Source organism: Musca domestica, unplaced genomic scaffold, assembly GCF_030504385.1.
Source record: "Musca domestica strain aabys unplaced genomic scaffold, Musca_domestica.polishedcontigs.V.1.1 33, whole genome shotgun sequence".
Taxonomy (NCBI): domain Eukaryota; kingdom Metazoa; phylum Arthropoda; class Insecta; order Diptera; family Muscidae; genus Musca; species Musca domestica.
In genome coordinates, this window is record NW_026712312.1 from 10,213,881 (window position 1) to 10,229,427 (window position 15,547).

At 35.3% G+C, this 15,547-nt stretch overlaps 1 protein-coding gene across 5 annotated transcripts in view; it reads right to left on the reverse strand.

Moving 5' to 3' along the window:
- The window catches only part of LOC101894735 (papilin), a 42,240-nt gene extending 36,297 nt beyond the window's left edge, over positions 1 to 5,943 (reverse strand). For 2 of the 5 annotated variants that reach the window (XM_011296721.3, XM_005176063.4), the window contains exon 1: positions 5,531 to 5,942. In XM_011296721.3, the coding sequence (XP_011295023.1) occupies positions 5,531 to 5,553 (23 nt within the window). In that variant the 5' untranslated portion in view covers positions 5,554 to 5,942. Of the gene's footprint in view, positions 1 to 5,530 lie in introns of all 5 variants that reach the window. The other 3 variants (XM_005176062.4, XM_005176061.4, XM_011296724.3) reach the window with 2 other exon arrangements.
- Between the last annotated feature and the right edge of the window lie 9,604 nt (positions 5,944 to 15,547).

A 15,547-nucleotide genomic window follows, 5' to 3' on the forward strand; every position in this document is an offset into this window, starting at 1 on the left:
TTTGGACCATATCGACTACTTTCTATACTTTATATGAGATATGTACAATATTTTCACACTTCATGGAATACACATAAAAATACTGGTATGTGCAACATTTTAAGGAAATCGAACATTTACATATGTCAGATTTCCTGTTAAGAGAAATATTTAGATATAACAAGTTGTAAAGAATCATCGATTTGTTTCGCAAGTTATGCCAGATAAAGGTATTGGAAATTGTGACACTTTGTGGGTAAGGTACCAGAAGGGGTTGGCAGATACATATCATCTTCACAACAAATCTTGCGTTAGCATAAATTTAAAGAGATTTGGATGCTTATTTCGCTTTGAGCGTTTTGTTTTTCAAAATCTTCACCAGACGAATGGAGATGTGTGTAATTTGAAGACAATCGGACGCTTGCATCACATTTTATAAGAGTTATAATTATTCAAAATTTTGACCCTTTGTGGAGGAGATACTTAATAGAGTGGTCGGATATTATTCATTTTTGTACCTGACCTAGCACTGATGCAAATATTAGGATTTGCAAAGTTGAAGCAAAATCGAATTATCCTTTCTCTGTCTGTAAGTTATTTTCTTTGAACCTTTCGAACTTTTGTAGGTGAGGTACCAGAAGCAGTGAACCGATATTGCCCATATCCGAACTCAATTTAAGTTTGTCAATAATATAACGATGTACCAAGGTTGGATTAAATGGGATACTCCTTTCGAGAGTTATCGTGCGCACCAGCCAGACACATGTCCTGAAACGGATGTGCTCAAAAAGACCTGGGGTCTAAAACCGTTATTTCGATAAGGCACTTTACGAGAAGTACATGTCTCTGAGTTCCCTACGCCTGTCATGAATATAAGTATCAAAGATTGGAAAAATAAATAAAAATTAATTAAGGAAAGCCAAATGCACTGCTGCTAGAGATCGATTGAGTATTTTTGCCAAAATTTTAAATTATTCAGATGATTTCCTCAAAATGATTTAATAAAGCAACTTAGCCGACACATATGGTGAAGCACACGTCATATCGCCAATATCGAAAAAAGAATAATTAATTAATAATAGACTGGTCGGATATTATCCATTTTTGTACCTGGCCTAGCACTGATGCAAATATTAGGATTTGCAAAGTTGAAGCAAAATCGAATTATCCTTTCTCTGTCTGTAAGTTATTTTCTTTGAACCTTTCGAACTTTTGTAGGTGAGGTACCAGAAGCAGTGGGCCGATATTGTCCATATCCGAACTCAATTTAAGTTTGTCAATAATATAACGATGTACCAAGGTTGGATTAAATGGGATACTCCTTTCGAGAGTTATCGTGCGCACCAGCCAGACACATGTCCTGAAACGGATGTGGTCAAAGAGACCTGGGGTCTAAAACCGTTATTTCGATAAGGCACGTTTTGGCCGTATCAAATCAGAATATTTTTTTGTACATTTGCACTATGTAATACACAATATTTTACTTGTTTTCCAGAATTTGGATATGAAGCAAATTGAAAAAAGTCATTTTTTTTTAACAGACGGACACACACTTGAAATTTTCCATGGAGAGTTTATGTACGACTGTTACTAATTCCATTCATGTGTCTTAAAACAATTTTCGAACTTTTCATTTCGCCATAATTTTGACCAATTCTTCTATCAATAACAGCAGTAGGTCCTGAATTCTCATGCACTTTACGAGAAGTACATGAGTTCCTGACGCCTGTCATGAATATAAGTATCAAAGATTGGAAAAATAAATAAAAATTAATTAAGGAAAACCAAATGCACTGCTGCTAGAGATCGATTGAGTATTTTTGCCAAAATTTTAAATTATTCAGATGATTTCCTCAAAATGATTTAATAAAGCAACTTAGCCGACACATATGGTGAAGCACACGTCATATCGCCAATATCGAAAAAAGAATAATTAGGAAATGTTCGCCAAACACAACAATTCAACAATTAAATTCACTATCGCATTTGGCCATCCACAAATGTTAGTGTCGACAATACAAGAGCCAATACAAGACAATACAAATACAGTAATTTATTGTTGCCAATTTTCCAAATAATGTTCGCATGATTTTTGGACCTATAAAGCACCGCATTAACGACTTTGCACTACAACACATGTGGCCGAATAGCTCCGGCCACCAGTGTGCAAATGCTGCGCAAATATTTCAAAAAAGATTGCAAATCATTGAGAAAAGCTATTTTTTCCAAGCATTCAACATTCCCTGCTTGAAACTTGTGATCCAGAACCATTGACAACTGTGGCACAGGGCATCGATAACTGAGAATCGACTGAGCTATGCCACTTGAGAACCGATACCAAAACACTATTTAAAAAGCAGAAAATATGTGAAGATTTCTAAAAGATTCGAATCAACATGATTCTATCCGGCAAATACGGTGCGTGAAAGTTCTGCCGCACATATGTTTCATGAAGCAGATATTTAACACTTGAAAATGTTTCTTTTTTTGTGAAGAAACGTCCCGATCATGCCATTAATTTGGTTTGTGAAAAATCAAAAAGAAAAAAAATCAAAGAGGAATATCTTTCTGAAATACAATATCAATAAGGAGATGAAAAAATGTTAATAACTTTAACTAGGATCGCAAAGCCGATAATATTATTGTTTACTTCATGTTCATTCGACTTGTGAAAGAATTTGCTTTCTTGTGAAGAGAATTCTTGCGGTGTGCCCACATGTTCGTGACCAACATAGACACCGACCATTTGACGGTATGTTCGAATTTGGGCAGACATTCATATGGTCGGTCAGTCGCATGTCTGGTGTCCGTAATAAGCCATAAAGACGACAAAAGCGGCGAATGCGAAATGTAGCCAAAACGCAAAAATATTAGCGTTTACTCTTCTTTTGGCCCTCTTCTACTACATGTGTTGTAATATCATTGCGCCTCCCCCCACACCCTTGCCCCATTTGGATTCCACACGTGAGGCAGTACTTTGCCGTCTGGCTAGCTAGCCAGTCAACAACTTGGTCGTCATTTCAGTTCGTTAGCTTAGGTCAAGTAATTGCAACACTAAAAAGATACAATCCCAAAAATACAAAGAACGCAACAACAAAAATAAGAAGAAGAAAACACCGACCATGCTTCAAGAAGATGAAAAAGAGGAATTATAAAGAATTTATTACACCCGTTTCATGGATACCTTCAAAAAAAAGAAATGGAGACGGCAATAAATTAAAATACAAGTCCAAGTGGCTTCAAGCTTCGAGCCGGCGTTTTATGTGACTTTTTACATTTCAGTTTACCAGCATTTTCAAAGAATAGTAAAATTCTCAAATTTTCTGCCGGGTCGGCCGCAGCAGAACGCAATTCCGGATCATTTTATTACGACACATATTTACGAAGAACATCTTTTGGCCTTTTGCTACCTATCAGAACTTGTAAAAGAATATAATTGTAATGATGGTATGAGAAAGATGATTCAAGTAAAGTGGCAGGAGACGCTGGGCAAGGGTTCAATAGGTTTAAAAAATGTAACCTTTTTTTTTGTTTGTTCTTAACGGTCTATAGAGCCAAGACTTTTTTGGCCAAACTCCCATTCTGATCTGAAATTTCTATTCATTTTTGAAACATTATCCTCCAACTTGTATTTTACCTGGAAATCGAATCAAGAAACAGGAACTAAGGGCCTGTGTCTGTATGTCGATACGGAAGTACATTTTTTAAGTGTTCTATTTATTATTATTTTATTTTTTTTTTTTTTTTGTTGAATTAAAATTTTGAATACATGAATTTGTAATGTTAAAAAAAAAAAACAAAATTAGTTTAATTTCAGATTCCTGAATTTTGCTGGTTTGTGTGGAGGATTGAATCGATTATGGCAATTCATCTTCTAACAAAAATACTTTCCCACTTTTACGATTTGTAAAGTTTTTTGTTTTGTCTGGAACGATTTTTTTTATTTTATTGGTGGAGATAAATGATAATCGGATCAGATTTAGATATAGCTTCTATATATATCTTCAACCGATTTCTGGTTAATTGTGCACCAAATGACCAATACAAGACCAAATAACCTGAATTTTGGCACATCCAACCGAATTCAGTAAAATTTGGTGAAAATCGGTTCAGATATAGCTACAGCTCCCATACATACGTTTCATCCTATTTGGTGTTTAAGTCCCTCACATTCGTAATATGCATTCGACAAAAATGATATTTGCTACCAGATATCAGATACAACCAAGAAATACCTCTGACAAATTGTATCTAGATCGGTTCAGATTTGGATACATCTCCCATATATATCTTCAACCGATTTCGGATTAATTGTGCACCAAATGGCTAATATCAGTCCAAAAGTTCTGAACTTTGGTTCATCCCACCAAATTCAGTCTAGAAGCAAATGCTTCAAATTTGGAGAAAATCGGTTCAGATATAGCTATAGCTCCAATATTTATGTTTCATCCGATTTGGTGTTTAAGTCCCTCCCATCCGTAATATGCATTCAACAACAATGATATTTGCTACAAATTGAATTTGCCAAAATTTATTGAGATTGGCTAAGATTTGGATATATAAATATATATCCTTGATCCGATTTCAGGTTTATTGTGCAAACAATGGCTAATATCAGACCAAATGGAGTGAGCTTTGGAAATATAATCCTTCTCGATTTGACATCATGCACTCTATAGCAATGCTATTTGGTATAAAAGATTAAAAAGTCTCCGTCAAATTTAGTAAAAAACGATTCAGAATTGGATATGCCTCCCATATATTAGTTCTAAATTATAACTGCTCTTAAGTCAAATGTTGATAGGATACTTCAAATAAGTCATTTTGTTACGGGAGCTCTATTAAATAAGCATAGTGATGTATGGTATCATATAGTCGGCCCCGCCCAGCTTTTGACTTTTCCTTACTGGTTTCATTATTTTGTTAGGGTCAGAGTTGAGGTTTTTTAGACAATCAGTTCATAAAGTCAGCAAATCCTAAATATCCGGATTTATATAAGCTATAACACAATCCATTGCTTCAAAAGAAAAACTATTTTTAAAATAGTTTCTCTTTTTAAATGAAATATTAAAAGAACCAAAAGAAACAATACAAACTGTAAGCCGACGACAGTTATGATATTTCCTTTATTAAAATTGAAAAACTCTCAAAATGTAGTTGAAAATTTGTTTGAAAAAGAAACTATTAAAAATACTTTTCTACCAATTTGTCTGGCTACGGTTTTATCAATTTGTCTGAAGAATATGGGACAATTTTTTCAGTCAATTAATGGCGCTCCAAAAGATGTTGACTCTAACTAATATCACTCAGTATGGAATGACACAAACTGCCATGAAGGCACTTTGTAAGGACCTCCAAGTTTCAATAATAATCAAAATGTTCACTTCTAATCTATTTTCGTGAAATGGCTGCATATCCAATTCGCCGTTTCACTTGGGTGCTTTAAGCATTTAAATTACAGGATACGCTATGGTTTTGTTATTTCAATACATTTTTATAAATATATTTTATTATTATTTTATTATTTTTATTTTTTTTTTTGTTTGCTTACCGAGACCGCCCTGATAAATCCATTTTATTGGGGGTGTTCAACTACTACGGCACAATATCCTTTATTGGCAATGTTATCTTTATTCACTTAGAATTTATCAATGTTTTGCAATATTTTTAAATTTTTTATTTTTATTGTTTAAAAAAAGACTTTTATTGTTAATTATGTTTCCAATGCACAATTATTGGCGTTTTCAATAAAATTATCATCTGCAGATATCCTTTTTAGTATCCTTGTTCTTTATAGCTTACTGGGTGTGCTGTTTATAAGCACAACAACACAAAATATATCCCGCAGGACCGCGCGCTTTTTTCTGCACTAAAACAGCAATGAGTATTGGCATTCCTTGTCTGGAATGATCAACGAACGAACACAACCGTCGAGAAAGAGTGCCAGCGAGCAACTGACCACACTACCCACAGCGGACTGTAAATGAAACTCTCGATCGCTCCCCAAAAGGCGAAACGCGACAGCAGAACTTGTGCTGGTTGTGGCAGCAGTACACACACTCACACACAGCTGCAGATACACACACGTGGTGGTGGTATCCCAACGGCTCCCGACGCCAATCACCACACACGATCGCCACAATATATCAGTATTCACACAGCTATGGAGCGAACGAAGAAGTTCGTTCGTTGGAACACACACTTTTGCACCTAGACGAATCCAGCGTGGTCACTTCCGCTTTTGTCAAGTGTGCATGTGTAGGAACGACGGACGGGGTCCTACGGATGGATACTCCAAATGTTTGATACAAAAAAATGTTGCGGTATTTGGTGTAGAAAGGCTTGTCACTCAATTGTCGCATTCGAATCAACACACATGCAGTCCCACACACATACACATGCAACATAACGGCAACCAACGGATATAAGCCTTATCGCTACCCAAGCCAACAACAACAGCCCGCCGAACCTTCCAACAAGGGATCACTTATTCTTAAGTGTCATACAGCCCCGTTTGTTGATAAACAATTCCACTTCGAAATTATAATGACCGAATTCCGAATCGAAACTTGGGATGCTTGGCTAAAAATAATCATTTCGTTAGTAAATTAAATTTAGAACCCCAAATGCAGCACTCCACACGGTGTGCTACAAGCAACCACCACTCTAGCCGACAATCTGGACATGAATTGACTGACTGACTAACCGACTGAACTGAAATGTTTGCAAATTTTGTCTGATCTCTTTGGCCAGAAGACAAGCTAAAATAAATACGAGATGGCTCCCATGCTGAATGCATCCAACTCCAAACGGAGCAGCATTGATTCATTCATTCGTTCCCGTAACATAAGTTTGGTAGCTGTTCGCCTGATCACTTGTTGTTACTCCCCCTGCTGTTGGTCGTATGCCCAAGTGCTTTCGCCATGGTTATTGTTGTTATTATTGTTGAGAATTTTCTCTTCGCTAGCAGTTGTTGGAGTCTCTTAGATAGGAACAGGTATTTTTGTTCGAATAATTGCCAAGAGAATGGTTGAGAATGAGTTGGCAAGCATAAGTAACTAGCAACTCGGGAAGAATATTTCTGCCACATCGAATGATTTGTTCGACGTGTTTTATAGCACATATTTCCATTCCACGGACTCTGTAGCATCCATTAAAACTGTATATTTCTTTGAGTAGAATAAATTGCATAAGGATATATAATTGCTCACCTCTTCACCACAATGCCATCCTACATGCAAGGTCCATATCTTCATAGGAAAAAAAAAACCAAAAGACAATTTTAACAAGTAAATAAATAAAAAAGCATATAAGTGTCAATAAGTATCGTTATATGGTAGCTATACGAAATCGTGGTCCTAATGAGTACAACAGCCTGTGACAAAAAATTGCGTATGCAATACGCCTTCAAAAAAGAAGTTTAAAACAATTCCGTTGATTAATGTCGCTTATATAATCAAAATACGGAATATTGAGAGGTGCCGATATATGGGGGCTATACGAAAACGTGGACAGACATAACCCATTTGCGAACTTAACCTGCCTACTGCGTGGACACAGCAGCAGACTGGCGGACAGACAGACTGACACACAGATAGACGCTCATCGCTAAATCGACTTAGAATTTTACGCTGATCAAGAATATATACACTTTGTTGGGTCTGACATGAAATTGTTTGCACAGTTCATTTGGATATTCGCAACAGGGTATTGAATATTGTCTAGAAAAAACTGTGCCATCAAATTTTGTAGAAAACGATTTAGATTAAGATATATCTCCGATATATTAGTTCCATTCGATTTCAAATTCAAACCGCTCTAAAAATGTAATGTAGCGTGTCAAATAGTCGATCCTGTCTGAGTTTTGCACATTTGTTACTGGGATTGTTCGTTTTGTTTTTTTTTTTACCCTAAAGCACTATCCAAAACCTAGTGTAATATTGGTCCCTGCCATAGGAAACCATATATGGAGCTTCCTATCTCGCCGAGCTGAGTCCATCTAGCAATGTATGTCCATCCGTCCGTCTGTCCGTGTTAATTTATAATCACGCTGCAGGTCGCAATTATTGGGATTGGATTTGGGTCAGAATAGAACCCTATGGTTTTTGGGAGGTGATCGCAAAATATGTAGGGGTTAAAATGGACCAAATACAGGAACATTTCCTGATTTTGCAGTTGTTCTACTGGCCAAAATTATAAACCAATCGACGCGGAACTTTGAATACCAAACGGATTTTCAGTGTGCATCAACTTATATCTATGCTGATATGAAGACAAATTTAAAAAGCTTCCCAAACACATATTTCTCGGCGAGTTTGTGAATTAGGAATCCAAAGCTCCTGCATGTGTGTGATTTTAGTGCTAGAGAGCCCCTTTAGTTCAGCGGCATGATCCATGAAAGCATGCGAAGTGATTTTCTTTCTGATGGGAGCAGTAGCTATAACTGAATCATTTTCAAGAATTTTGGCAGACGAACTTCTAGAATTTATTCCAAAATTCATTTTCTTCGGAAAGATATTACTCATTTTTTGCACATAGGATTGCCTCCAATATCTAGAGGTTTCTTCCTTTGGCCAAACAAGTGAATCCATTCGGACAAGAAATGCTATCCGTATTTTGTTTACAAAACTCCATAGATGGACGGACTTGGGTAAATCGACATTGCAAGTGATTTTATATTCTCGTCCCCTTTTTTATAGCAAAGACATAACACACAGGGCTAGGATATAAAAACCGCATTCTTATGCCAACCACCAGTAAGATCAAGATCATTTATATAATTTTTATTGCATACCTTCACTAATTGTCCTCATATGTGCGCAATGAGTTTTGTACTCTCCTCCTTTAGGGATAGAGTTTGTCATGGATCTCTTTAAAGAGGTCTTGTAAATTAACACCAATAACATTCGTTGAACCGCCCAGGGCATTTAAATGCCATACATCTTATATGTTTATATTTTATACGTTTACACCAAGTACTTATTGTCAGCTAGCTATTTAAGAGAGTGGTGCTGCGGACAACATGAAGTACTCATCAGAACTCATCAATTGATGCCGCCACGTAGAATACCACAAAGGCACAGCAAAGGATATTCCATCTGAGGCAATGATGATGTGCAAACACGATTTGTGTTTGTTCTTGTCTTTACATAAATAAAGTAATTAAAAAATGTCGGACCACAAATGATTGTCAACATGTGTAATTTCCCATGAAAACTAAACTCAAGAAACAAGGGATTCCCTGAGCAAGAGTTGCAGCGAGGCAGTGCAATGCCTCCATGCACCACACACACGCACACAAATACCTTGTAGGGGACTGTTTCCACTTTGTTTTCTTATGGATATTTAAAGGACTCTGGGCCGAAGTTGTAACTAAAACTACGATTAGAAAAATCACAAAGTGTTTCATGGCGGCCTGATGAGTAATTAAAAAAATTATTAAAATACTTTACTGTGAGAGCAGAACACACAGGAAGGTAATGATGATACCGCTACTGGCAACATCATGCAACAACGCAGTGCGACGACAATGAAATTCGTAAAGCGAAACCATGAATGGAACTTATAGCGTTTTTTTACAACAAAATGTTTGTTTTAATTTAAAATGGCCAGACAGAATGTGACATTGAGTGACGATAATTGGGATATTCATGTCCATGTCTCTAATATCAATATCCGTAGAGACTCTGTGATGTTAATAAAAAAAATAATGTGGCTATTGAGTGGTTATATTCCGAGATGTGTCTGATTTCACACTTGTCCAAAATGCTCTCAAATATTGTGATACATATATATTTTCCAACTATTAGTATTAGTATTAGGTCGATTTTCCAAGATAATCTTTTTTTCCCAACAAATCGGAAATGACAACCCTTTTTATATTGAAGCTCATCTATGTAATTTGGACGCTAACTTACTAGGTGTTGCGAATTTCAAAATATAAACAATTGTACTCTTCCGGAACTGCGATAAATTAAAACTTTTTACTACGATAACCGAGTTTTTCTTTATGACATCGAAAAAAATTCCAAAATTAGTAAATTCTTGCAGGTTTTGGAACAGAGCAAAAGAGATGTTGTCAAATGTATGAATTTGAAAAAATTCTAAACATATTATTACATGACTTGACCTTCTTAGTTCTACCATGTGTATATCATATTAGCTCGTATAACTTGGCCATAACATTAAAACCCGCTGATTTGAGTCTACAGTAATTCTAGTGTAAAATTCGATGTGACATTTTTATACCCTCCACCATATATTAAGTTCGTCATTCCATTTTTAACTCATCGAAATAATAATTTTAGACATAACGAAGTATATATACTATTGATCAGCCGAAAATTCTAAGACGATTTAGCCCGTCCGTCCTTCCGTCCGTAAATAGGAAGCTAAAATTTTGCACAGATCTCACAGATCTGTCTGCAGGCAGGTCAAGTTCGAAGATGGGCAATATCGGTCGACGATATCGTATAGCCCCCGAATAACGGTATCCCCTGATATTCGGTATTTTGATGATTTTAGCCACATTTTTTAACGGAATTGTCTGAAATTATAAACAAGGTACCTCCCTATATTCGGTATTTTGATGATTTTAGCTACATTTTTTAATTGAATTGCCTAAAAATCCATACTAGAAGTTCTTTCTAAGCTCTTTATCCCCTGGAATTATAGTCACTCAGAGAAATGTCTATATAGGTCCACGATATCGTATAACCCACATACAACGGTAACCCCCCAATATTCGGCATTTTACCGATTTTATAGGCATTATATACCGGTGATGTTTCAAATTCATATAGTGTCGTATAGCGTCCATACATCGGTACATTCTAATATTCGGTATTCGGTATTCGGTATTCGGTATTTTATATTTTCTTAGCTACATTATTCACCGGAGTTGTTTCAAATTTAGTATTTGGAGTTCCTTCGTCTATGACAGAAAATTGTCTCTGCAGGTCCAAGTCGTCGTATAGGCCCCATATATCAGTACCTCCCTATATTCGGTATTTGGACTACATTATTTACCGGATTTTTCGTATTTGAATATTGTAATAGTAATGGCTTATGACAAAAGTTGCCTATGCAGGTCCTTCGTATAGACCCCAGTATTTTAAAGATTTTAACAAAAATTTGAACAGATTTCATTTTTTTGAAAATTCCGAAATTGGTTGCAAATTGTGGATGTTCTTCAAAGTTGTTAATTTATAACGAGTTAGCAGTGTAATATATATATATATATATATATATATATATATATATATATATATATATATATATATATATATATATATATATATATATATATATATATATATATATATATATATAATAATAAGGGCACCCCATTGCCCTTTTTTTTTGGTGTATAATGAAGAATTCCTTATGTATGTGTGCATTTTAGATTCAATTTTAAAAGTTTTGTTGCTTTTTCCTCGATTTACTAAAGGTTCTATGAAGAATTGCTAAAAAATTGATATCTCCAGCAGTAATGTAATGTAAAAGCGTTTTTACATTTTCATTTTAAGAATTTAAACTCCAAAAATTTAAAGTTTGTCATTCCGTTTTTAACTCGTAGAAATAATCGAAATAATAATAATCAGCGTAGAATTCAAAGTCCTTCGGTCCGTCTGTTAGCAAGCAAGAGTGCAAAGGGATAGCCATTGGAATCTGATATTGTACACAGGCGTATTTTCGGCAGGTCAAATTTGAAGATGGATAATATCGGTTCACGATATCGGCTAGCTCCCATTTAACGGTATCTCCCGTTATTCATTGTAAATGTTTCATGTTCGCTGACGATGTTGAAGTTATTAATTCGTTTGTTGATGTGTCCAATCAACATTTGCTACCACCAGACCTAGGTTGTCTTTCTAGTACCACTACAAACCTTTTAAAGATTAGCATTTATTATATGTTAAGTGTTCTGTAAATCGCATAATGGTATCTCGTACACATGTGTTTAAATTTATTGCTGTAAAAGGTAGATTTTTTGGCAAGAAATTGGCACAAAATCGTACCACAATACTATAGGCATTTCTACATCGTCTTATCTAGAGGTGTTACATTGTCGATGTTCTGTCCTGATTTCAAAACATACATAGGTATGTTGTTTTATAGGTTCTATAGTCGACAATTGTATTTCCGGAGATTGCCATTTTCGAAGTGGTATTCCACTTCAATTCAAAACTAAAGCTATGTTTTAGCATTTCTTATCGCGGTATAAGTTCTCAAATTCAAACAAAACACACTTCCGGTTAAAATATTCAAATTGTTGATTTACACTCAAATCCGTTTTATATAATTAGAAACAACAACAGCAAGAAATTGAAAAAAAAATAACTAAACGGTTCATTGAAAAATAATACTTTCGAATAAGTGTTTGGTTTTTTTTTTTTTTTTTTTTTTTTTTTGTTATTCATTCAACAACTAATATTTACAACAACCACACCAGCTACAAACGCCAATGGACGGCAGTCACCCTTCACCCACATGTTGGCTAGCTGTTTAGGATAACAGGCCCCATTGCCCGGCAAATAAGCGATACAAGGAAACGAGATCACTGTGAGCGGAACTAACAACTGATAACGGCGAAACAACTGTTGCGCTGCAGCCACAGAACTCAGAATCTGCGACGTCTCGTTGTTCACTGCATGAAGTAACCATGATCGTTACTTTTCTTAAATGTATGCTTCAATGTAAGCACATACATGCACACCACTGTACACATTTACAAGAATCGTTGAAAACAACAAATATTTTATCGGAGTTAGAAAAATGGGTCACCATGCGAAGTAATCTTGACGTCTTGCATGTTAATGATGATGAAACGAGAAAATTCATTCATAAACTCTGAATAAGCTGTAAAATATTGATTGATGCAGTGCAGAAGTCGTGCCATATTTACAAAAAGTTGCCAAAATAACCAATTGTCACATGCACCTAATATAAACACACCTTGATTTGTTTCCCGTGCGTGCGACTATTTTACATAAAACCCCATGGTACAATGATTATAGGATAGAATCAAAATCCATATTTTGATATAAAGCTTTACTCAAATAGTATTCCTAATGTTTATATGTATGTAGTTTGATAACCATTTGAAATTAATAATTTTTTTCCACGATTTCTAGCAACTCTTTAATTTAGGAACACATTTTATTAAACCCTCATTTGTTGGAAATAAAATTGAAATGCTATTACTTTCAACAACATAAAATTGCATGGACACCAAATAGTAAATTCACATTTTTGCAATACTTTTTAATATTTTGTTTTTATATTTGAATATTGTTTAATCATCGCCATACTTAGCCTTTTCTCCCGTTCTCTCCTAATGAAAGCTGTAATTTATTTGTTTTCTAATAATAAATTTGAATAATTGGATAATTAGCTGTGGAATGTGGGAACTAGATATTAGGTGTGCCTGGTTACTTTTCCTGCAGGAATTGTCCAGCAACATCTTTCTGAGAGAGTAAGGTAGTTTTATTCTCTTTTGCAAGGAAATTGCGAAAAGTAAACAGACGGTATTCCTGCAGAAGCTTGCAAAAAATCAGCTGATTTGTCAAAACAAACCAATTTGTCCCCCATTAAAAGAATTAAACGAAAGGAACCACTACCAATTTCACAAGTTTTATAAATAAAAAGGAAATTGGCGATAAAATAAAAATATGAGCACTAAAAGGAAGATAGATTTGATGTGTTCCGCGGTATCCTTTAAACCTGTTGCTAATGGCATTTGTCTAAAAATGTTGGGAATAGTCTTTTATTTTCTTATTACATATTAATATTTACGTTTTTCACATTTTGTAAAGTTGTTCTCCAAAAACAATTAGTCTTGTTAATTCCAAAACAATATTTTCAAATTAAATGCACAAAAAGAAATAAATAAACAATAGAAAACATCTGATTGAATGTCGATGAAGAAAGAAGAAATTTTTCCAGCAAGAATTTGCAAACTCTCACTGAAAGAACTGTCAAAATTTCTCTCTCCAACCGCTCTCTTTTGCAGAACTTTCGGGTTAACAGACGACTTCCAGTAACAATTTGTAACAATTGTTACAAATTTTAGGGTAACCAGACACACCTATTGTGGCACAGTAGAAATCCAACAAGGGTTTTATACACGGCAATTTGGCCTCAATAATTCTTGATTCAAAAAATATTTCCAGGCATTTCCCCAAGCGACAAAATGTTTCATTTGAAGTAGCCAGATTTGCCCAGTATTTACATAGGAAAGTCACTTTCAGGCGTAACTGCCTATATGTATAATAGTATAGAATTCATATTGTTGGCCATTAATCTTAAAATTTCATTTTTGTCCTCGTACGGAAAATTTGTATGTAACATTTGGGTGTTCCCTAATTTGCTTCAAGCTGTTTTCTTATTGATATGGAAAACTGAAGGGTCTTAAAAGTATTCTAATAACTACATAAGGAATTGAATGAAAAATAGGTTATGCAGCATTACCCATGGTACAATGAAGAGAAGGTAGGTCAACTTTGAAAAAATTGCAAGTATAGGGGTCTACCTGTTTGGCTTGTAATGTCAGAATTACTATCAAAACAATAAAAAAGCAAACAACTTGTTGCATTAATTTTGAATAAGTAATTTAAAACCGCGAAAACTGAATGAATGGTCAAAATTTCTTTTTAATATCATGTTCCATATATCTCTTATGGTTTATTTCGCGACAAAAACTGTAGATTTTGTCGATGCATTCGTTGCAATAAGCATTTTGAAAACATCCGAATTTGAATATTTTCTGAACAATTTTTTATTATTGAAAAGAAGACACACACATAAGCAAATGAAGTTGACATATTAAGCCAGAAAAATAAAATAAAATAACTGATCCCCGCAAGCCACAGCTATCTGCGACAAGATTAAAAGTAGGGACAAGGTTCTCAGGGCGCTAGCCGGCAGCTCTTGGGTTGCGGAAGGAAGCCTTGTTGACCTCTTATAAAGCGATAAGTCGGTCTGTGGTCAGCTATGCGGCTCCAGTGTGGTCTGCGAATACTAGGGCTACGCAGTGGAAGCACATCCAGACCTGCAAGAATGTTGCTATGAGAACTGCGACAGGGTGCCTCCTCATGAGACCAGTGGATCATCTTCATGAGGAGGCTAAAGTCTTTCTCTTGTCTCAGCATAATCATATGCATTCATTGCAGTACCTGCTTGGGTGTTACCGTGAGAGTCATCCCAACCAACATATGGTGGATACAACTCCCCCACCCAGACGTGTCAGGAAGGACATACACGATTTAGAGAGGGAGGTCCAACGCTATAAGAGAGAACCTCTAGGTCTGAGTGGTATTCATACCGATGCAGTCATAAATGCTATCAGCAATTACAGGATCAATGCCATCCTCGGAGTCTACCCCCATCCATTGCAACATTGACAGAATTTATTTTTCCCTTTTGTGTGTTGAATATAGGAATGAATAAAAGAAAAATGTGAATGTTTGTAATTGGAGAATATTGGAAAATCATACATTTTTACTATTTGGTTGGTTTTAAGATATGAACCATAATATTGTGAAAGTTGAATATTTGTCTAGGGTAC